This window comes from Antedon mediterranea, chromosome 1 (genome assembly GCF_964355755.1).
Source record: "Antedon mediterranea chromosome 1, ecAntMedi1.1, whole genome shotgun sequence".
Classification (NCBI taxonomy): Eukaryota; Metazoa; Echinodermata; class Crinoidea; order Comatulida; family Antedonidae; genus Antedon; species Antedon mediterranea.
In genome coordinates, this window is record NC_092670.1 from 24,129,952 (window position 1) to 24,151,380 (window position 21,429).

General features: G+C 32.3%; 3 protein-coding genes across 3 annotated transcripts; all 3 read left to right on the plus strand.

Moving 5' to 3' along the window:
• Window positions 1–2,106: 2,106 nt before the first annotated feature.
• Window positions 2,107–9,003, plus strand: LOC140063513 (glutamate-rich WD repeat-containing protein 1-like). The gene is made up of 7 exons (XM_072109867.1): window positions 2,107–2,346; window positions 4,118–4,204; window positions 5,394–5,566; window positions 6,156–6,351; window positions 6,479–6,621; window positions 7,374–7,568; window positions 7,781–9,003. The coding sequence occupies exons 1-7, from the start codon at window positions 2,160–2,162 to the stop codon at window positions 8,099–8,101; spliced, it is 1,302 nt and encodes a 433-aa protein (XP_071965968.1). The 5' UTR covers window positions 2,107–2,159; the 3' UTR covers window positions 8,102–9,003.
• Window positions 9,004–9,368: 365 nt separating this feature from the next.
• Window positions 9,369–13,400, plus strand: LOC140063514 (SUMO-conjugating enzyme UBC9-A). The gene is made up of 8 exons (XM_072109868.1): window positions 9,369–9,446; window positions 9,870–9,969; window positions 10,558–10,621; window positions 11,054–11,073; window positions 11,233–11,305; window positions 11,605–11,714; window positions 12,007–12,086; window positions 12,468–13,400. Exons 2-8 carry the CDS (start codon window positions 9,904–9,906, stop codon window positions 12,526–12,528), a joined length of 474 nt encoding a protein of 157 aa, XP_071965969.1. The 5' UTR covers window positions 9,369–9,446; window positions 9,870–9,903; the 3' UTR covers window positions 12,529–13,400.
• Window positions 13,401–16,029: 2,629 nt separating this feature from the next.
• On the plus strand, window positions 16,030–21,400 carry LOC140063515 (ER lumen protein-retaining receptor 2). The gene is made up of 4 exons (XM_072109869.1): window positions 16,030–16,183; window positions 17,696–17,955; window positions 18,274–18,526; window positions 20,133–21,400. The coding sequence occupies exons 1-4, from the start codon at window positions 16,093–16,095 to the stop codon at window positions 20,165–20,167; spliced, it is 639 nt and encodes a 212-aa protein (XP_071965970.1). The 5' UTR covers window positions 16,030–16,092; the 3' UTR covers window positions 20,168–21,400.
• The last annotated feature ends 29 nt before the right edge of the window (window positions 21,401–21,429 follow it).

Here is a 21,429-nt window from a genome sequence, read left to right on the forward strand (position 1 = left end):
GATAGTCGTTAAGTTGTACTGATTACGAGTATCATTGGTCCTGGCCGGCCTAGCCTGGTGATCTGATCCCCCAAAAAAATACTTTTTTTCAATCAGTATTAATATATTATTTGATTTATTAGGCTCAATAGATGCCTAGCTAGGCTACTAGTAGGCCTAGGCCTAGATTATAAATAATAATAGTAAATACTGTAATTTAATTAATAAAATACAGCTTCCATTTGCCTTACTTTTATGTCATGTAATATTATAATTATATATACAACCAGACATTAACATTTTTTAAAATAATATTTATTATTTTTTCTGACACTTTCAGGAATCGTTGATGATGCAGAGTTCTTTTTCTTTGTGACTTCAAACTGAGAGTGAAGTGGATAAAAAGATGACACCGTTACCTACCGACATTGTCATACCCAAACTATAATTTAATTATTTAAAACAAAATGTTGAATTACAAAAATGTATGTTGCAGAGGATTTAGATGAATATTACAATACAAATATTTATGTTGAATGCAAACCTACTACACTATACTCTGTAAATTATGTTATTGTCATGTGGTAGACCTTAAAAATTGAATATTTATTGTATGTTAGGCCTATTTTATATTTTATTATTATTAATACTGTATTAGTTTAATATTTATACTACAATGTATTAATTTATATTATACAGTACTAGTTTGTACATGTTTTTACCCAAAAAAAATGAATAAATAATTTGTTATTCAATCTAATTGCTTGTTTGTTCATCAATAGCAAAACAATTGTAAGCAAGTATATAACAGTTCTTGTTAGCCGCTTATTTCAGGTCATATTATTAATATTAGCTAGGCCCGACGCGCCCGATCACAACGTCACTAAGTGACTTTCCGCCCCTGGAACAATCGCTGGCTAATAGGGCTAGGCCTCGGACTCGTATAAAAGCTATTATAATAGTTATGATAAATATTCCTCAACTAAAATGTATACTGTGATAAATAAACAAGTAATAATATACGTTGTATTGGAATGTATTTATTTATATGAATTCTTATACGCGGACAATTATAAACATCGCGTATATCGTTCGCTATAAATAAATTCATAAACACGATGACGATGAGTTTACAAAATGGCGGTTTCGCTAGTTTTCGATGGAACAAATAGTGGTACCTTTAGTTTGAATAGTCGGAGCTGCATCCCAACCACCGAATTTTGTATCTTAATATCGTATTCTGTAGATTATTAATTTTTCTAACAGGGATTTTAAATTCAGGACTGTTCAATTTTTCTAAATATTTTATTTTAATGATTTTCTAGGGTACAATTTCGGAAAAAAGACATTGGTTGATTTTGCCGTTAAATTACAGATTATCGTTTTGTTCAAATACATTTAATTTTACATGACAATATATTAAAACCATTTATGAATTTATTTCACTAACAATATTTTTCCGATAATCAGCTAAATTTACAAATATTGTGTTTTTCCAACACCCTAAAATTTAGCAATTTTCAACTAAATTAGAAAAGTAGGGCGCCCTCTCCGAGTCGAAATTTGACACGATTTGTCGACTGGCTGTCCCACTGCTTAAACGATAAGAATTAAAGTTTTAAACCTTTTTTTATTTTTCATCTTCACCCCACCACAACAAATTAGACACTTGTAATAATTTACCTTTATTGTATCATAACCGGTCATATTTTATATTTTTGTACCATTTTAATTATTGGTCATTTGTTATATTTTGACAAAAATACTATTAGGTTAAACGTTACTACAAGCATATTAACGGTATTATAATATTATACTATTAAATATTATATTTTATTACGTTATACTTGTTATTCATAAGATGTTGTGTTAACATATTCCCACAACACTAATAAATATTGCGAATTACATCAAAGTCCAAATTGATTGTTTTGATATTAAATTCGATAGTTAAAACCTTTTGAATGTTATACATTTTTAAAACAAAGGACGCAACTACATCTACGTCACAACTCTTTTATATAATAATGATGGCTCTGAGTATAAAAAAATTTAGCGCCATCTATAATCTAAAATACTGGAGTACACATTTACAACTAGCTGTTTTTAAAAAACGTGTTTTGTGAAGAAACCTCGAGAGAGAGGAGTTGTTTTGTGTTTATGCTAAAATTGTTACAAGAATGTCGAATGAACATGATGGAGAGAGTAGTGACGAAATGGAAGTACTTGAAGGTAATAATAGTGACAATGATGCGGGAGACAGCAACATGGAAATAAAGGCATACATCCCAGGGGGAGAACTGACAGATGGTGAAGAGCTGGTTAGGGACGAATCAGCATACCACATGTACCACCAGGCACAAACAGGTTGGTTTGCACGTACATCCATCATTATGCCTAGCCTAGGCTCACTCGGTTCAGTTAATTTATGGCCTAGCTAATTTAAAGTATTTTAGGCCTAGCTAGTAAGGCCTAGCTAGTACGGTAGCAGGCTTAGCTAAATAAGAAATCTAATGCCTAGGCCTACTACTAACTAGTTCTTAGAGGAGGCTTATTTATTTGTTCTCGTCAGGTCACCGAAGTTAAGCAACGTTGGGCCCGGTTGCGTTCTGGATGGGAGACCGTCTAGAAATCGTGGCGGGTGCTGTATATACTGGAGAGTGATGGTGTAATAGTAATATCGGACTAGCATGTGATAGGCATGGGTTCGAGGTTATCTGTACCATACTAATTGCATCCTTAGGCAAGATGCTTTACTCTCATTGCCTAATCTGGTAGGCGCTGCACTGCTGGCTGCCGTGGGTCCGTGGAGGGCCTAATCCGAATTTCCTCACTGAGGACAAATAATAATACAAAAAAAATACAAAAAAAAAAAATACAAAAAAATACAATTTTTAATTGAACAACTATAACTTGTCATTATAAAATCGATCCTGCTAAAGATTTACTTGTATGCGTTATATAATTAGGCCTAGGTGTATTACCATTACCATTTTGAGTAAACAACACAAATATCTCAAAGGTAAAAAGAATTTGACACTAAAGATATTATCGTATCATATGATATCTTTATTCACCTTTTTCAACAGAAGACCGTACACACCATACAGTATGCAAATGGACAGCTCTATTTTTACAAAAAGTGTATATTGATACCAGGCTTGTTTAAATAGTTACCATAGCATAAATTCATTACTACAAGACATGTTTTATGATCAATTTTCCTGAATCAATAAGTAATAAAGAAAAGCAAGTACAATTAAAATGAAATTTTATAGCCCATTACAAGTTTCCTGTAAAGTTTATGATGTTTATTGAGTATTGATTGAATTGCATGTAATAAAAATAATACATTTTTAATAGAATGTAGAGTGGGTGCATTATTTGTAATGCATACAAAATTAAACTAATTAATTTTCCTTCAAGTTTCCATTTTATATTTAAGAATGATAATGGACAATAGTGTGTGTTCAGTACATTTTACTGTATTTCATTTTGAAAAAAGTAAGATTAACTCTTAAATTTTAAGCTAAAAAATATATTGTATCCTATATAGTTAAGCTTAGAGTTTGCAATTTTTCTTTTTCTGTTTGTACATTTGTTGATTTTGCATGAAATTTCCGAAATAAAAGAAATTGAGATTTAAATCAAATTTACGTACCTGTAACATGAAAACCAGCAACACAAAACATGACAAATAGTTCTTGCAGTAACAGTTGGACAAACTCTATTTCAAAAATAAAAGGAAAGGCTTCTTGGTATGATTCATAAAGCTCTGTCTACAAACTTGATATCCCCATAGTATGGATATCAGATCATGATCACATATCACTACCATATTATTTGGGCACATCACACTTTTTTTGTCTAAAACTAGTTTGATAGTGTAGACAGAGCTTAATATTTGTTTGACTTTATAGAGAGAATCATCATAGTTGCAGATTCTTAATACTTGCTTACTGAGGGTAAGGTTTAGGTACTAAAATAAAACTGCGTACCATTTGCTAAATTGGTGGTTTGCAGCAGTCATCTACTTACAGTATAATATCTTTGAAAACAAATTTATAATTTTATTTTCTTGCAAATATACCATTACTTTAATTGATTTTATTTATAATTTCTTTTTTATTTTACTTAGGGGATCCTTGTTTAAGTTTTGATGTGATACGTGATCAGCTTGGGAATGACCGATCAACTTACCCACACACGGCCTACCTTGTCGCAGGTAGGTATCTGGTTATTTGTGTAGACCATTGAAATTTTATAATTATTGAAATAAAATATTACTTAAAACTTTTAGATTAGTAATTAATTAATTAATTCATTTTTTTAAAGTCAAAATAAGAATTAACAGTAATATGCACTTAACTTTTAAATTTAATAATTAATTCATTTCAAAATATATTTAAGTCAGACTATAAACTTACTGTAGTGTTACAATTACATACAGTATAATATTAAACAATGCTATCTTGTAAGCTTATACGATTGAATAATAATACTTATGTTACTTAGCAACAGCTTGCAATTACAATTATTTTAATAAAATATCCATTGATATTTTGACATTGTTATTATAATAATATATTCTGTAAAATTATTATTAATCAAAGGATAATAAGAATTATTCATTCATTATTATATTGAATGCATCAAAGTGATTAAAAAACAGAAGCTGCTTATTTACTTTATAATTATTATTAATTAATGGTGATGGTTTAAAACAGTCTTCACTGACTGAACTGATTAAATTGTATATCAAGGTAAACTTGACATTAATGTCTATGTCACAATTTCAATCCTGTAATTCAACTTCAAGACTAGACTATCAGGCTCATTGTTTTTCTTTCATTTTGTACTGTAGGTGTTTTTTTTTCTTTTTTATGTTTTGTCCCCTCTCTTTGTCATCTAACAATTCTGAGCTTCATGAGGGGTTCCTTGTTTTCTTACCTGAATATGTTTGTAATTTAAACACAAAAATGAATTACATTAAAAGTTATATCTTATTGGCATAATCAAATATCATAGCTGTGTCTCTATATACAATATTTTAGAATTTTAATTGTAGAATTGTAGTTTTGTTTTGTATATTTAGGCAAATTGCCAAGGCGGCAATCTTGTTCACAAGACAAACATATACACACGATGCTCTACATTCAGTAAACAAACTCTTATTACAAGTCTTTGGGAGTGGAGTTGTAAATTGTAATTTGTCATTAGAAAATATTCATGACATAACAGGATTTGAACCCAGAACCCTTGAATTGGTAGGCAAGCATCATAACCACCAAGTCACAACTCATTTCTTTTTCAAATTGCATTTACTGTATGTGAGTGCATGTTATTATGCCTTATTAATCAGATTGTAATTCAAACTATTATTAATCTGATTAACTTGTTATTTGTGTGTCTAGGTACACAGGCTGAGAAGGCACACTTGAACAGCATCATTGTAATGAAGATGAGTAACTTGTTTAGTAATTGCAAGGATCCGTCATCTGACAGCGAGAGTGAAGATGAAGATGAAGAAATGCCAGAACTTAAAAATGAAATGATTAGTATTAATGGATCGGTAAACAGATTAAGGGTAAGAAATAGAAATGTATGAAGTAAAATAAAATAAAAATAAAAGTGATTGATCTAAAAAATGTTTTACTGAAATTACTGCAGTAACTACACTACATACATGTAATATGTAAAATCCTTTATTTCAAATAAGAATGTCACAGCTAGGAGTGCCAAGCATATGCAGGGCAAAAGATTGTTATAAAAATTACAGTTAAAAATTGTACATTATTAGGGAACAATGTTTTCACATTGGTTAAAAGCGGGCATTCCATATGGTATAGCTACATACCAATGCCGTTTTGCTTAGTTTTTTATTTATTTTTTATTATTTTTTTGTTGGTTTCTATGTAGAAGTTCAAATTCAACTTTATTTATCCACAGAGGCCCAGGTCAAAACAAGGTTGTTGTTCTCTGGGGCCGTACATATACAACATACAATTTAACTTATTACAATATATAACAGTGTAACGGTGTTTGCGATTACCCCAAAATGTCTTGCTAAATAATTGCATATACAGGTTAAAGAATAAACAAAATTATGATAAATTTGACTTGACATAATCCATAACTGCTTAACAAACTATGAAATGTTTTCTCTTTATTTATAGGTCAGTAAAATAGCAGACAAAGACGTGGTTGCATGCTGGTGTGAAACGGGCAAAGTACACCTGTATGATATAAGCCCATCATTACAATCCCTAGAGGTCACAGGTCAACAGAAACCATTGATATCAAAGCCTTTGCATACATTTACAGGTCATCAGATTGAAGGCTATGCTGTAGATTGGTCAAATTTAGTGCCTGGTAAGTTAACTTACGTTTTTGTATAATTCAGTCAATACAGTAAAACTTTGTGGACGTAGGAGTGTCATTACTTAGCCAGAGGAAACATGTCAGCCTATTTTTCTTGATCAAATTTTTGGTTTTGCAGGTCGTTTAGCCTCCGGTGATTGTAAGAAAAATATACACGTTTGGAAACTGCAAGATGGTGGTAGCTGGCATGTAGATCAGAGACCATTCACGGGACATACAGACTCAGTAGAAGATATACAATGGTCCCCTAATGAATCAAATGTAAGTGATGACATAAATCACCTTTGCTGGCATACTATGTTGAATATGATAATCATACTTATATTAGGGAAACTACATTTCACCAGTTGCATATAATAATAATAATGCGTTGAAACACCGGTTCTCGTCAGATCACCGAAGTTAAGCAACGCTGGGCCCGGTTGCGTTCTGGATGGGAGACCGTCTAGAAATCGTGGCGGGTGCTGTATATACTGGAGAGTGATGGTGTAATGGTAATATCGGACTAGCATGTGATAGGCATGGGTTCGAGGTTATCTGTACCATACTAATTGCATCCTTAGGCAAGATGCTTTACTCTCATTGCCTAATCTGGTAGGCGCTGCACTGCTGGCTGCCGTGGGTCCGTGGAGGGCCTAATCCGAATTTCCTCACTGAGGACAAATATAAATACAAAATACAAAAATACAAATACAAAATAATCTTCTTCCTAGAGTGCTTTCCTAGAGAGAGCCTACAATTTAAATTATCTACGACATACGCATTATGCCTAGATACCACCACTGTGTCGAGGAATAGCGATATGATGTACATCACAACTACCCTGTATATGCGCACAATGAATTGACCTAACTTCATGACTAGGTCATAAGTTGTCGCAAATGAAAAGCTTCTTATATTGCTTGGTGTCCTGTCTCTCTAGCTTCTTAATATCAGACAGCGTATAATATTTCCCCTTGATTCCTAAAAGTGTCAATATTAAAATGTACTGTAATTGTAATCTTGTTTTCAAGGTATTTGCATCATGTTCTGTCGATAGCACTATTCGAATATGGGACATACGAGCCGTGCCGAATCAAGCCTGTATGTTAAGTAAAGATGCCCACAGCAGTGATGTGAACGTTATTAGTTGGAATAAGAAAGAACCATTTATTTTATCAGGGGGAGATGATGGTGTTATTAATGTTTGGGATCTACGACAATTTAAGGTGATTATTATTTCGATTCTTTAAATGTTTTTCAGCTAGTGGGTTTATAAATATGAATAAATCATAAACTTTTATGTATTAGAATTTCTTTGATATTTTTACCTATTAGTTGAGACAAATAATACATTACAATATACCATACACATTTAATGTGATTTCACACACAATTCCGATGTGCTTAATGGATTAACTGATGAAAACTTGTTTTGTAGGCAACATCACCTGTAGCAAAATTCAAACATCACACAGGGCCTATTACATCTGTTGAATGGCATCCGACAGACTCCACCGTGTTTGCTGCATCAGGGGCAGATGATCAACTGACCCTCTGGGATCTTGCCGTTGAGAGGAATCAAGAGGAGACATCAGCATCTGTAGCATCTGCAGAACTTGCTGCTATTCCACCACAGTTGTTGTTCATTCATCAGGGTCAAAAGGACATCAAAGAGCTGCATTGGCATCCGCAAATCTCTGGAACTATTATCAGTACTGCTCTGAGTGGTTTTAATATATTCAAAACCATCAGTGTATAAAATAAATAAATGACAATTGAAAACAAAAATTCAGACCAGATGGAGATCTAAAGATGGCCAAGCAGGCATTAGCACTTCTGTCCCTTTTTTTCCATTTTAGAAAATGACTTTACAGCTAATTTATTTGTGCACTGATTGATGATATTGTAGTCAATTTTGCTACAAGTTTGCTAGCCTTATTTTTTTTTTCTATGTGGTATCCATGGACCTACCCTACCACTCGTCCTCCCTCTCATCATCAATGCACATGTTAAGTAAAATGCTACTTAAGTTTCCTAGGCTGAACTTTTGCTGTCCTTTTCATGTTAACTTGTCGATGGTTATAAAGATACACATTTGTTTTAATCCTTATTTGGTTATCCTCTAAAATTCTTTTATAAAAAACAAAATCTGCAGTTGCTTATTTAAACGTGCAAAAATCGTATAATATGATATAAGTACAAAAAAAAACTATTGAATCATGCATGAATTTTTTTGTAATGTATTGTATGCAAATAAGTATTTTGATAACAAATGTTTTAATTGTTCTGTTGTTTTTATTATATTGTTGTTTTTATTATATCATTTAAAACATGGATTTTCCGTTTCATACCCATCTAAGCACAAGAAACTTGCCAAAATTACAGGAATGATAAACTATATTTTATATAAACTCATTAAAGGCTTAGGGAATGAATTACAACCCTGGCACTTGGTCAGGATTGAACCCTGGACCTCGAGATTTGAAGCCAAGCACATTAAACCATGAGATTATGTGATTCAAAAGGTTTTAGAAATCTCCGACCATGATAAAGCGCTTAAGCTATAATTTTTACTAATGTTTTATCAAATAACTACAATGTAAATTTAAATGTTTTAATTTATCTAAGCTGAAGAAGCTTTGAATATTTTATGGGGGTATTGTGAAGAATATAAATAAAGTTTTTATTGAAAATAATGTTTTGTGTACTTTATCTTTAAATTTGATTTGCTTCATAATATTTAAAACAAGACTTTTAGATCATGAAACAATTTGCACAAAATCTGTCATCACTTTCCGGTTGTTTGTGATAGAAACCATTGTTTTTCTAAACTAATATTTAGTTTAAATATAAATCGTTGTTTCAAAATACCACTCGTATAATATCAGAATCGCTACAACTAGTACTGTATTAGTAAAATCATCCTTTATTTCAAATTAAAAAAAAACATACAAACATTAATTGAAAACAAAAAGCGAATTTACTGGCAACGCCAAACAACAGAGGGCCAAAGGTCACAATAATTTCAAAAGAAGGTTTTTCGTACGGGACATGCTGAAAAGTGTCTTAGACTTTTCCAACTTGCTATAAAACAGTTTTATTAGGTAAATATTACATATTTGAAATATAAATACTTTGTTAAATTATTCAATTTTTTAAATTAGTCTCTTTAAGCTTCTGAACTAGTGATTTTGTAGACATGATTGATTGAGTTTGTGTTCCTTCTCCAGAGCACCAGAATAGAGAGGGGGCCTAGCCTATTGTCAGTGGTAGGCTGCCTCGTTCCTCAATTACCATAAGAGATATCTTGGACGTTTGGTCCTTTTGTTGACATCAGTTTAGGACGGTCTCTGTTTTTTAAGTAATTAATAACTAGAGTACCTACTGCTCTCTAACATACACTGTAGGCCTGCCTAGTATGATACACAAATTCAGAAGAAGCACACACATACTGTATGCCTAGCCTACATAATAAAATTATTGTATCTTCACAACTAATGCATTTTTTATTTAATAAAATCTTGTAGGTACTGACATCTATCATAAACCATATTTATTAAAATGTCGGGCATAGCAATAGCCCGTCTATCAGAGGAACGCAAAGCATGGAGGAAAGATCACCCATTTGTAAGTATTAAGTCTCCAAAATCAATGTCAAACTGGTTTTATTGAGGTATAAATTTAGACTTAAAAGTGCAATACTGTACTGTATTTTCTTTATGATGTTAATTGGTTTATCAACACTATAAGTATACATCAAGGTTTGAGTGACCTTACTCGACCAGCTTATATTAACCTAATATTCCTGCCATCTTTTTCAGTTGCCAATGCGTGAGACATTAAATTAAAATTGTATATAGCAATGTTATTGGTAATAAGAGGGTTAACTCAAAATAATTGTGAAATATACACCCTCTATGTTAAATTTTTCGAAGAATTGAGTTGGCTTGTCCTGTACTAACATCAACCATAAAATACAAATAAACATAAGCCAAGGTTAATTATGCTCACATTAATTAAATTAATTAAATAATGTGCAGCCCTAGACTATTTTTCTTTCAAAATAGGCAAGTTAATTTCAAAATAATGTTTTTTCGGAATATTTTTATGGATGCGTGATAAATAAATGAGGCATAAAAAATCAGCCCTCAAGCGTGAGAGTTGGCAGGTACGTATAACCTAATATTGAATTAATTTACACCTGATATTTTTTAGGGATTTGTTGCTAAACCAATGAAAAATGCAGATGGAACATTAAACCTCATGACATGGGAATGTGGTAAGTTATTTCAATTTTGTAACCATAATTTCTTTACAATCAAATTATATTAAAACTATTAATAAAACTAAAAATGTTATAATGATTTTTTATTACTTAATTTTTAAGTATCAATATTTTACGAATATTCTATACATAACTATATAATATATAAATAATATATACTTACACTGATGAAGGGCTAGTGTTGCCCAAAATCTCTGCTAATATTTCTGGTTGTTTTGGTTTATCTTTTTGGTTTTTTTGTTTGTTTGGTATCTCCATTGAAATCCAGACACTGATACCACAACGTTTTAATTTTTCAGTAATTTGCCTTTGGATTTAAAAATATATAATATATAAATTTTATAAGTTGTATGTTTAATCATGAAATGTCAAATTCAAACTATGTTTAAAATGTTGTAACGTTGTTTTATGATTTCTTTTCTACAGCAATACCAGGAAAGAAAGGGGTAAGCAATCATATTCCTTTAAGTCCAATTAAAAATAAATTTGTCACTTCTTATTGTAATTGTAATGTTTTTCAAATAAAATGTTTACCTTTACAACTCAATACTATGTAAAATGTATTCTATTTTTGTTGTTATCAAAGTGATGTTTTTGATTTTTAGACGACATGGGAAGGTGGTCTTTATCAACTCAAGATTATTTTCAAAGATGACTATCCCACCACACCGCCCAAATGTATGTAAATTAAGGGACCATCTCAACATTATTCTACTGAAATTACTGCTTTTTTTTCCACTGCAACAAAAATACTATTTTTTTTTCAATATAGACTGTAATAAAGTGTATAATGTTACATATAAAGGCTAAATTTATTGCGTAAGCCTGACAGGGTATCTAATGATCAGCTTTGGCTGGATGAACCACCCTTGTTAAATATTGTAAATGTAATTGTAAGGTCTAAATAGCCTCAGGTTTTTATATACCCACAGTTTAGAATTAATGCTGTATTTTTAACATGTCAATATTTCATTTAGGTAAGTTCGATCCACCTCTGTTTCACCCTAATGTCTATCCATCAGGGACAGTATGTCTGTCTCTGCTTGATGAAGATAAAGATTGGAGACCAGCTGTAACAATTAAGCAGGTAAACTTACTTCTCGGATAAAGACTATAGGTCCAATGTACATATATAGCTCATGTGCACTTTAAAGAACACACATCCTTCGAGATGAGTAGGGGATACCCCGGTTTACTAGAGTACACACACAACCACTGCCACTCACACCTAGGCACTGTGGGAGAACAGTAGTTTACTACTGAACAGGCTTTCCAGTATAAAGAATACAAGAAATAAATTGAACAGGACTGAAAATGTATAAACATTTAAATAGTCAGTCAGAAAGTTTACCAATCTTTTTTTCTATTCCCTTTTCAAGATATTGTTAGGAATACAAGATCTTTTAAATGATCCTAACATTAAGGATCCTGCACAGGCTGAAGCATACACAATTTACAGGTAAAGAGTTCATTGTGTTTAGCCCACTCAGTTCAACTACTCTAGGTGTAATATGTATACAATAGAACCTCTATTAAGGGGACACCTTAGGAACTTAACAAAGTGTCTCTTTAACAGAGGCATCCCATGATTTGGGGGAGTGTTGAAATATATATTTCTCCTCGTATTCTTATGAGGTGTCCCCACAATGCATACCAATTTTTTTTTGCTTTTTTTAAATGTGAATTTTCTGTTGCGTTGAGCAAAGTATATTTACTTAATATTTCTTACATTAGGTAAATGCATAGATTTGTCACATTGCATAATGAGAAAATGTTATTATTGTGTGTTTATAAATGAAAAGAAGAATAACAGATATTTATTTGTTTTTTTTAATTTTAGTCAAGACAGGAATGAGTACGATAAGAGAGTGAGACAACAGGCCAAAACATTCGCACCTTAAGCTCTGCAAACAGCACATTTTGTCTTGGACAAGAAAGTGTATTTTTTATCTTGTGATGGAATCTTAATGGATTGTGAATGAATTTAGTGAAAAAAGGATTCAAACATTACCTTTTATAAACAAATTATTCGTTTTTTGGAAATTGCCAGACAATCAAATTTAAATGTCAGTGACGAATTATGATCACACGCTGACAGCGTACAGGTGTGTTGAGCTGTACAAAAACAATGTATGAAAATGGTACATTCTTGGTGTTGGGAAGTGTGTATTTAACACATTAATATGTATTGTAGGCCCTTAAAGTCTCTGTGTGTAGTATCAGCCTAGTGTCAATTATTAACTACCTCTGCTATAGTATCACTATACAACTCCTTTCATGACCTAATCATTTGCTTTGTGTGTTACTTTGAACTTGTAAAGTTCAGAATGACAGCAAATCTCTGTATATAATAGTTGGTGTGGTATTTTGTATCTCTTGTTTTCACTCTCATCTACCCTAACCCCATCCCACTTCTGAATGTTGCCTTTTTGTACACATGAAAATGCTAAATTGTCTTTTAAACCAGCTATCTGTATATTAAACTACATAGAAATAGTAAGTTTTGTAGTTAAAAGAATGTTTTGGAAATCAAAATTGTTTGATGAATAGCAAAGGGCAGTATATTATGCTACTGTAGTTGGTAAACATGTTTATAGTTTCCATGGAAACATAATGGGGCAATTGTTTCAATCATGTTTAGTCTCCAGGTTTTTACCAGGGAAGAAAGATTCACCCTTAGTTGTATGGAAGAGTAAAATTTACTCTTCTGTGTTTACCAGTGAAGAAAGATTCACTCCTAGTTGTATGGAAGAGTAAAATTCACTCTTGTATGGGGGGGGGGGGGGGGGAGTAAAATTCACTCTTCTGTGTTTACTAGTGATAAAAGATTCACTCTTAGTTGTATGAAAGAGTGAAATTCACTCTTGTATGGGGGAGTAAAATTCAATCTTCTATTTTTACAGAAAGAAGAAAGATTCACTCTTAGTTGTGGGCCTATTGAAGAGTGAGAATCACTCTTATGTGTATGGGAGTGTAAAATTCATTCTTCTGTTTTTACAGAAGATTCACTCTTGCATGTATGAGAGTCATGAAAGAGCGATTCACTCTTGTATGAAAGAGTAAGATTCACTCTTCTGTTTTTTTAACCTGGTAATAGAAATTCAGAGAAAATTCAATCTTCTGGTTTTTTTTTACCAGGGAAGATTCACTTTTACTCGCATCAGAGAATAAGATTCAATCTTTTTTTTTAACCATCCAGCAAAGAAAAAACAAGCATGATTTACTCGATTCTTGGTAACGCTAACAACTATACAAATGTAGAGTGCAAAAAACATAGGTCATTTTGTACCAATGAAAGTAATATATTTTTGTCAAAATTGCTAGAGGTTGCAAAATATACGAAACGACACTCCATACCAAACACTGCTTAAACTACGCGTGATTTATGCAAATTTATCCTATGACGTTTTTCCACTGTTGTGACGTCATTTGACTAAGAATTATTCAAATTGCAAATTAAACTCAAATTGAAATTAATTCTTGATAGTAGTTTGCCAATATCGCATGTTACTAGGTATTTTTTTTTATCGTAGGCCCTATACACATGTCTACTCGTAAAAAATGGGACGGGTTGTGAAAGAAATTTGTTTTATTGAGGTAATTAATGCGGGTGATGCTACAAGCATAGTATGTAGGCTCACCAAGTTATATAAACATGACTTACAAATGGTAATCTTCACTGAATATGAATACCGCATTCGTCCCGTCTTTTAGGTTTTACCAGAGAGTACCTGATATAATCAAATCAACTCAAAATGTCAAAAACGTTTCAAAAGTGTGTTTATGTTCTGAAATGTTCCTGATATTCACAATCTTTCTGAAATATGATGTACAGATTGTTCGAATTTTTATTTTATCATATTAGAAAACTATTTTATAAAGGTTAACACTTTAATCAAATAAACCCAAAACGCATGTTGTATAATACATATTGTTTTTATTGGTCTTTTTTCAGTTATAATATTTAGTAGCTTAATTTATAGGCGATAATTAATTCAGTGTTTCAAAATATTAAATTATGTCATTAAACAGTTCGTTAGATTTTCTGTAAAAAACGTAACAAAACATCTCTTTTCGTGAGGGATTACATTACATTGATTGTATATTCACCCCGTGGTTCCTCTCTCTTGATTTAATACTCTAAATTACTTTTTCAATATGAAGTTATATTCCGATCATGAGTTAATAAACTTTTGTAGAACACAAAACAATAAAAGCTGTCTAAAAATTCAGTAACTGACTTATTGAATATTACTACTAATAATCTCAGCTAATCGTAATATGCTATACTGTAGTTTTTTTTCGCGCCGTTTTATAGGCAGTTGTATTCAAGAGGACGGAAGCATTAAGAAACTGTATAGTTTACTAAAAGCAGAACAATGGGAATTCGTAAACTCGGACTGGGCATGCGCAAAGCACGTCTGGAAGAAGATATGAGATGTATGCAGACAGTAGACCTATTCAATAAAGAATGTTCTCGCCGCTGGCTGTTTCTTAAATTATCAATAGTATATTATTTTTTTTTAAAGCATAATTTATTGAAGAAAGACAAATAATTAACAATTAATTAACATTTAATATTTAATATATATTTAATGTAATATTCTTGTTTTAGATATCTTGATTCTTTTTGTGAGAACCTTTTCTATCTATTGGTTCACTCTTCCCTCGGGTGTACACGACACTCGTTCTTGTCTTACCTTTACCACCAGTACAGTAATATTAGTTAATAACTCTGTACCACCATCGTTGGCGTTAAACTTAATCCGTTACTTATATAATATTAATAATAAACTCACTTTGCTTCAGAAGCTGGAGCCAGCAACTGCGATAACGGAATGTGGTATAGGTACACTGATTATTCGTCTCTAGGGCGCGCTTAAACCCAATTATGCGCTACAACAAACAAATAAAAAGGAAAAAACGAAATATGAATGCATAGAAAGAGAAATGTAGTGTGCGTCACGTAATACTGTTCTTGCGGCGTAGGCCTGCTACACGTGATCCGTGTATACTAGTACATTTTAAATTTTCTGCACAAAAAGAATAGGCATTTAACTATTAACTTTATGTTTGCCGACTCTATTAAAATATGTATATTTAATATTTAACAATTTGCAATAACCCCCCTCTCAAAAGATGCCTATTCGGAAACGCCATGTTCAAACGTCCCAGTGTTAAAATGTTCTTATATCCGCTACTGCATGGAAATGCTTTTGCGGTTAAACATGAATGAAAATCATAATACCGATACTAAAAAATTCCAGTAGTTAGATTAATTCAGTCCATTGGTTTAGTCTGTCAAAAGTAGTGTCTTAAAAAGTATTGCCACGTCTTACTTATTCAACCTTATAAATATTCATTGTTTCCCATCAACCCAACGCGCATGCCCGCCACGTCAATATGTATCCATGCTGAAAGTGTGATTAGAGTGGCCTAGAGAAACAGACGACCAGGCAGACAAAATGAATGTTTTTCGATTAATAGGCGATTTGTCCCATCTTTTGGCCATTATTATTCTTTTAATTAAAATATGGAAAACGAGATCATGTTCTGGTAAGTATAATATATTTAATATTCAAGTAATTTAGCGTCTACTTTATGTGTACCGGCGAGTTGTGACAAAGTCAGTGGATTGTTGTTGTGCAGGGACCGCACGATAAAGGGTTGAAGTGCCACCAACGTGGCCCTGATTTTTGGCCTAATGCAAAATTATTATAGGCTAGCCTAACTGTTACGTGCGACGTATTTGGACACTGTTTATATTTACTTATTGTAATATTTCTAAAACAAGCTTAGGGCCTAGACTGAGAGAATACTTTTCTTCTAATGTGTTATTAAATATGGATACATTTTGATCAACAATTCGATCATCAATCATATTATAAATAATAATGATATATCATGGTCCGGAGTAAATTGAATAAATATTCATTAAGTCGTGTGTCTTTTTAGCAAAAGAATTATTTAGAAACAAAGATTTTTAATGGATGATTGTATTGTTAAATTGTCTGTAAAACGTATACTGTAATGACCTTCAGCTGATCCTAATTTCCCTAATTGCTAAGAAGGAAATGGTAAAATATTCTCATTGTTATAAAGATCAAATTGTTTTTCAGATGCCAGTTTATTAAACGCCGTGGCTAAAGATACGGTACCGTATTCTAACTTCTGTTTACTAAAGGTACAGTAAAATTGCATTACGTCATAATCAGCCAATGGGGTGCTGGTACGTTTGTGATGTCATCGTATAAGGACTTGGGATTTTTTTTCATATCGCGTCTGTTGTATATGTAGAGAATTCCTATCGGCGGCGCCAGGCTGCGTGGATGTGTGTGCGCTGCAGATGAGGGTTTTATTTTTATTCCAAATGGCCTATTTAGGCCTATATTTTTTATTAAACTTATGGTCACAATGGTGACCATAAACAACAAGCAAATGCAGACAATAAAGGGGCCCTCAAATACTATGATTTAGACAGTAGCCACAGGGCTGACGAGTCACAGAAATCAGCGCACACATGCAGCTGGCCCCAGCCTGGCATCGCTTTCCCTACACAAACAAACTCATATAATGACGTTATAGTACGTAGTAAGTAGGCCTGGGCCTCTTTTGAAACGGTTTTCTGTATTCTAGAATTAAAATCAACATGTTTTGGCTTTTCAATAATAATAACAGATGTAGGCTACATTTAGTTTTTGTCACACACAACGGCGATAATAGCGATAAATAAAGCATAAAGAAAATGCGGTTGATCACTGTTTTCGCGATATGAACAAAATCCACAAAGTCCTTATACGATGACGTCACATGTACCAGCACCCCATTGGCTGGTTATGACGTAATGCAATTTTACCGTACCTTTAGTAAACAGAAGTTAGAATACGGTACCGTATCTTAACCGACAGCGTTTATTAAATTTCAATTCTGGCATTTAAAAAACCTTCAGAGAAATATCCAGTATAATTGTATAGGGCCGGCCGTAGAAGATTTGTTTTAGCAGTAACTATTCCTCATTAAAGACATTTGTTGATTAACCATTCATTATTAATGTTTTGCTTTTCTCAGGTATATCTGGAAAAAGTCAGATCCTGTTTGCACTTGTATTCACAACTAGATACTTAGATTTGGTTACAAATTTCATCTCTGTGTACAATACAACAATGAAAGTGTTCTACATTGCAGCTGCATATGCAACAGTTTACCTTGTGTACGTTAAATTTAAGGCAACGTACGACGGCAACCACGACTCTTTTAGGATGGAGTTCTTGGTTGTTCCTGTAGGAGGTTTGGCTGTACTTGTCAACCATGATTTTTCGCCACTTGAGGTTAGAAATTTACTATGTTTAATTGTTAAAAAACAATATACAGTAACAGAAATACAGAATAAAAATAAACCATACATAATTATTTCCGACGAATTTTTATTAAATGAGGATAGTCTATTGTGTGCCAACATTTACCTGGATAAACCAACAATAGCCCTATCTCTCTAAGGAGAGAAGACATTTACTAACAGAAGAAATTCAGTTAAATACCCATCGAATAATGATCATTGCTTTGTTTAATTTTCTTCTTTAATTACATTCCTGCATTCATTGTACAATATTTGCAGAACCTGGCATTTGTATTTATTTTTTTGTTAGATTCTGTGGACTTTCTCGATCTACTTGGAGTCTGTAGCCATTTTACCGCAGCTGTTTATGATCAGCAAGACAGGAGAAGCTGAAACCATCACCAGTCATTACCTGTTTGCTCTTGGTGCTTACCGTGCGTTCTACATCGTCAACTGGGTTTACAGATACTATTTTGAGGGATTCTTTGATCTTATCGCCATTGTTGCTGGATGCGTACAAACAATACTCTACTGTGATTTCTTCTATTTGTACATTACTAAAGGTAAGCTGTGGGTATTAATTTTTGTAGAACACATCCAGACCTAATAATGACTTATTACAGTATCGTAAATGAAGGCTTGGGTAGTTACACTTTTTTTTTACCCTTTGGGAAAAAAATGAAAAGAAAAAAACCATATTCTCAGATGTTTTCGCATTCACCAGTGTGAATGCAGACTACGAGTGGTTTCAGACAAATTCTTTTGATTTGTTATTAGAGCTAATTCTTTCTTTCAATAAAAGCTTGCAAAATGTAATAATAATATAAGTTAGTGATATGAGGGTTAATAATCCTAATTGTTTAATAATTAACAACCTACCACCAGTCGCTAATGCGGCCAGCTGTTGGAATCAAAATGTGAAATCACTGCTATAAATGATCTTTGTTAATTCAAGATACAGGGCATTATTTCCTACAGAGTTCTGTAAATCACACAAGTGTTTAATCTTAGCATACGTAACCAGTGTTTCACCCACCTCTAGGGTAGAGATTGGTTTATGAATGTGGATGTGACTCTTTTATTTACCCAAAATAAACACATATACACATTATATAATGTATAATAATAAAACAAATAAGAATAATTGTACTATGGCAAATAAGCAATGTTTTCTTTTCATTTGAATAAATATTTTAATCACACCATATGTTCTTAGAATCCATTGTAAATTACTCTACATTTTGGAGTAATTTGAGATATTGTACAATATTGAATGCACTAGTAAAGAGCTTGCAGCATCACCTCTCATGTTGTTGCGAGTCCGGCTGTAGTGCAATAATAATACTTGCTCAAAAGACATCTTGTAATCAATTAGTTACAAGTTTGATAGACAAGCAAGTTACAATTTACATTATGTTGACAAACCATACATACCTTTACCAGTGTGAATCTATAAAAATAATGTTGTGGAAATGATTTATTAAAGAATACTATCTTTGGTTCAGAACTTTCAGGCACGTTTGCAATGATAAAAAGCATTAAAATATGAGTGTATTAGTAACTGGATAGTAGTACATAGTTAGTAACCTGTGTAGTAAAAAATAAATTGGTGTATTATATGTTACAAATGAACTATGACTTAATCTGTTGCACATCCTTGCTAGGATATTTCTGGCCTAGGCCTTTATATGGTATTAAATTAAGTGCACGTGGACTTAGCAATGGTACTAAACCACAAGGTGGATTTGATTGTGCTGGAGTACCTCAATCGTGACCAACACAAAAGCATCACTCACTAACAATGGGACCTACCTTTGCCTATTGTACTTATTCAATGATTGTTATGATCCATACATTATTAGTTGTACAGTGATTAAGTCCTAGGCACCCTTACATAAAAATTACAATGCAAAAGATAGGACATTAGGTTACGTTCAGCACTTAAGTTTACACTGTTAGGCCCCTTTTACCCTCCCTCTTTTAAAATCTTAGATCCGCCATTAACAAAAATTGAAAATATAGATTTTCGTGTCCATAATGTGCACATCACATATTTTTGTCACATAAAGTTTGATAGTGTAGACAGAGCTATATCTGATATGCCCTCTAGTCTTCTTCTCTTTGGAAACGTTTTTTAAAATATTAATGTGTATAACTATTTCATTTCAGTTCTGAAGGGCAACAAACTTTCTTTACCTGCATAAATTAGCAACGTTACCTGTCAGCGCATCTCAGATGTCTTGTAAATGTTTAAGAAAAACTGTACGGAATTAGCATCATAACAACCAATCACATCGTGTATGCTGGTGCGTCTCCTGGTTAACTTAATGATAATTTTGTTGTATTTGTCAAAAGCCTTGCCAATAGGTGGCGGTATAACAATTTAAGTGTCTTCAAAATCATTCTTTTATTGGGTCTTTTAAAAATACTTTCTTTCCTCACATCAACGTTGGTAATAAATTTGTCACGGATAATGTGTGCGTTATTGCATTAAGTGTTTTAGGCTTTATCTCCTTCAGTAAAAACCAATGCAATACCTTACCTCCAATTAAATGCTTTTATTCCCTAGTTCTTTGTCACTATTTCCATCCCATGATTTTGTTTTTATTGGGCCTATCATATATTGTAAAATACTGAAGTGCTGTTCTTCCTTTTAAAAGTTGATACGTTTTTTAATTAATTAATTAATTAGTAAATTATTGCTTTGAAAACTGTACTTTCATTTGTTTCATATGTAATATTCAAATATTGTCAGTTCAGCCATCACATTAAATATAGCCTTATGAAAACAGTACAAGTTTATAAAAATGTCCATGGTTAAATTGTCATTATTGCCTGTGTATATGCGTCTAAAATTTCATAATATGAACTTGGTTATAAATAGCAAAAAAACCCAATGTTGTAGAATATGGATGTTGTAAACAATGCTGTATTTGACCTGTGAAATTATATAGGCCAACTGTGCCACTCTCAAACTGAATTGAAAGTTTTTTTTATTGTGCATGGCAATACAATAGAAATATATTTACGGAAACCGATTAGATTAATTTCTGTCTTCTACTATATAGATTACTTAATTATAAGTTTTGTACAGTTTTGTGATTTTAACATGCAAAAAAAATATGTTTGTACAACAGTGCTTCTGTTTGTGCAAAGTGTAATATAAGTTATCGTTATATGAGTGTTAATTAATTAACGAGCCTGCTCGTCAGTCTTAATAAAGTATATTTTCCCCCCGGTACCACCAACACATAGGTTAGTTTGTAGCAGAGCCATATAGACAATGTTGGGTCAGCTTTTTTGCACGGCGCTCGCTTGTTAAAACTGTTATTGTTGTTGTTATTTTATAACATATTAACAATAATTTTCCAAGACAGCTTTATTAATGAATGAATGTTTTTATTTATTTCTTAAATGTTGCATTCTCAGCTACGTTTCATTGTATTTCTGTTTACCGTCACATTCA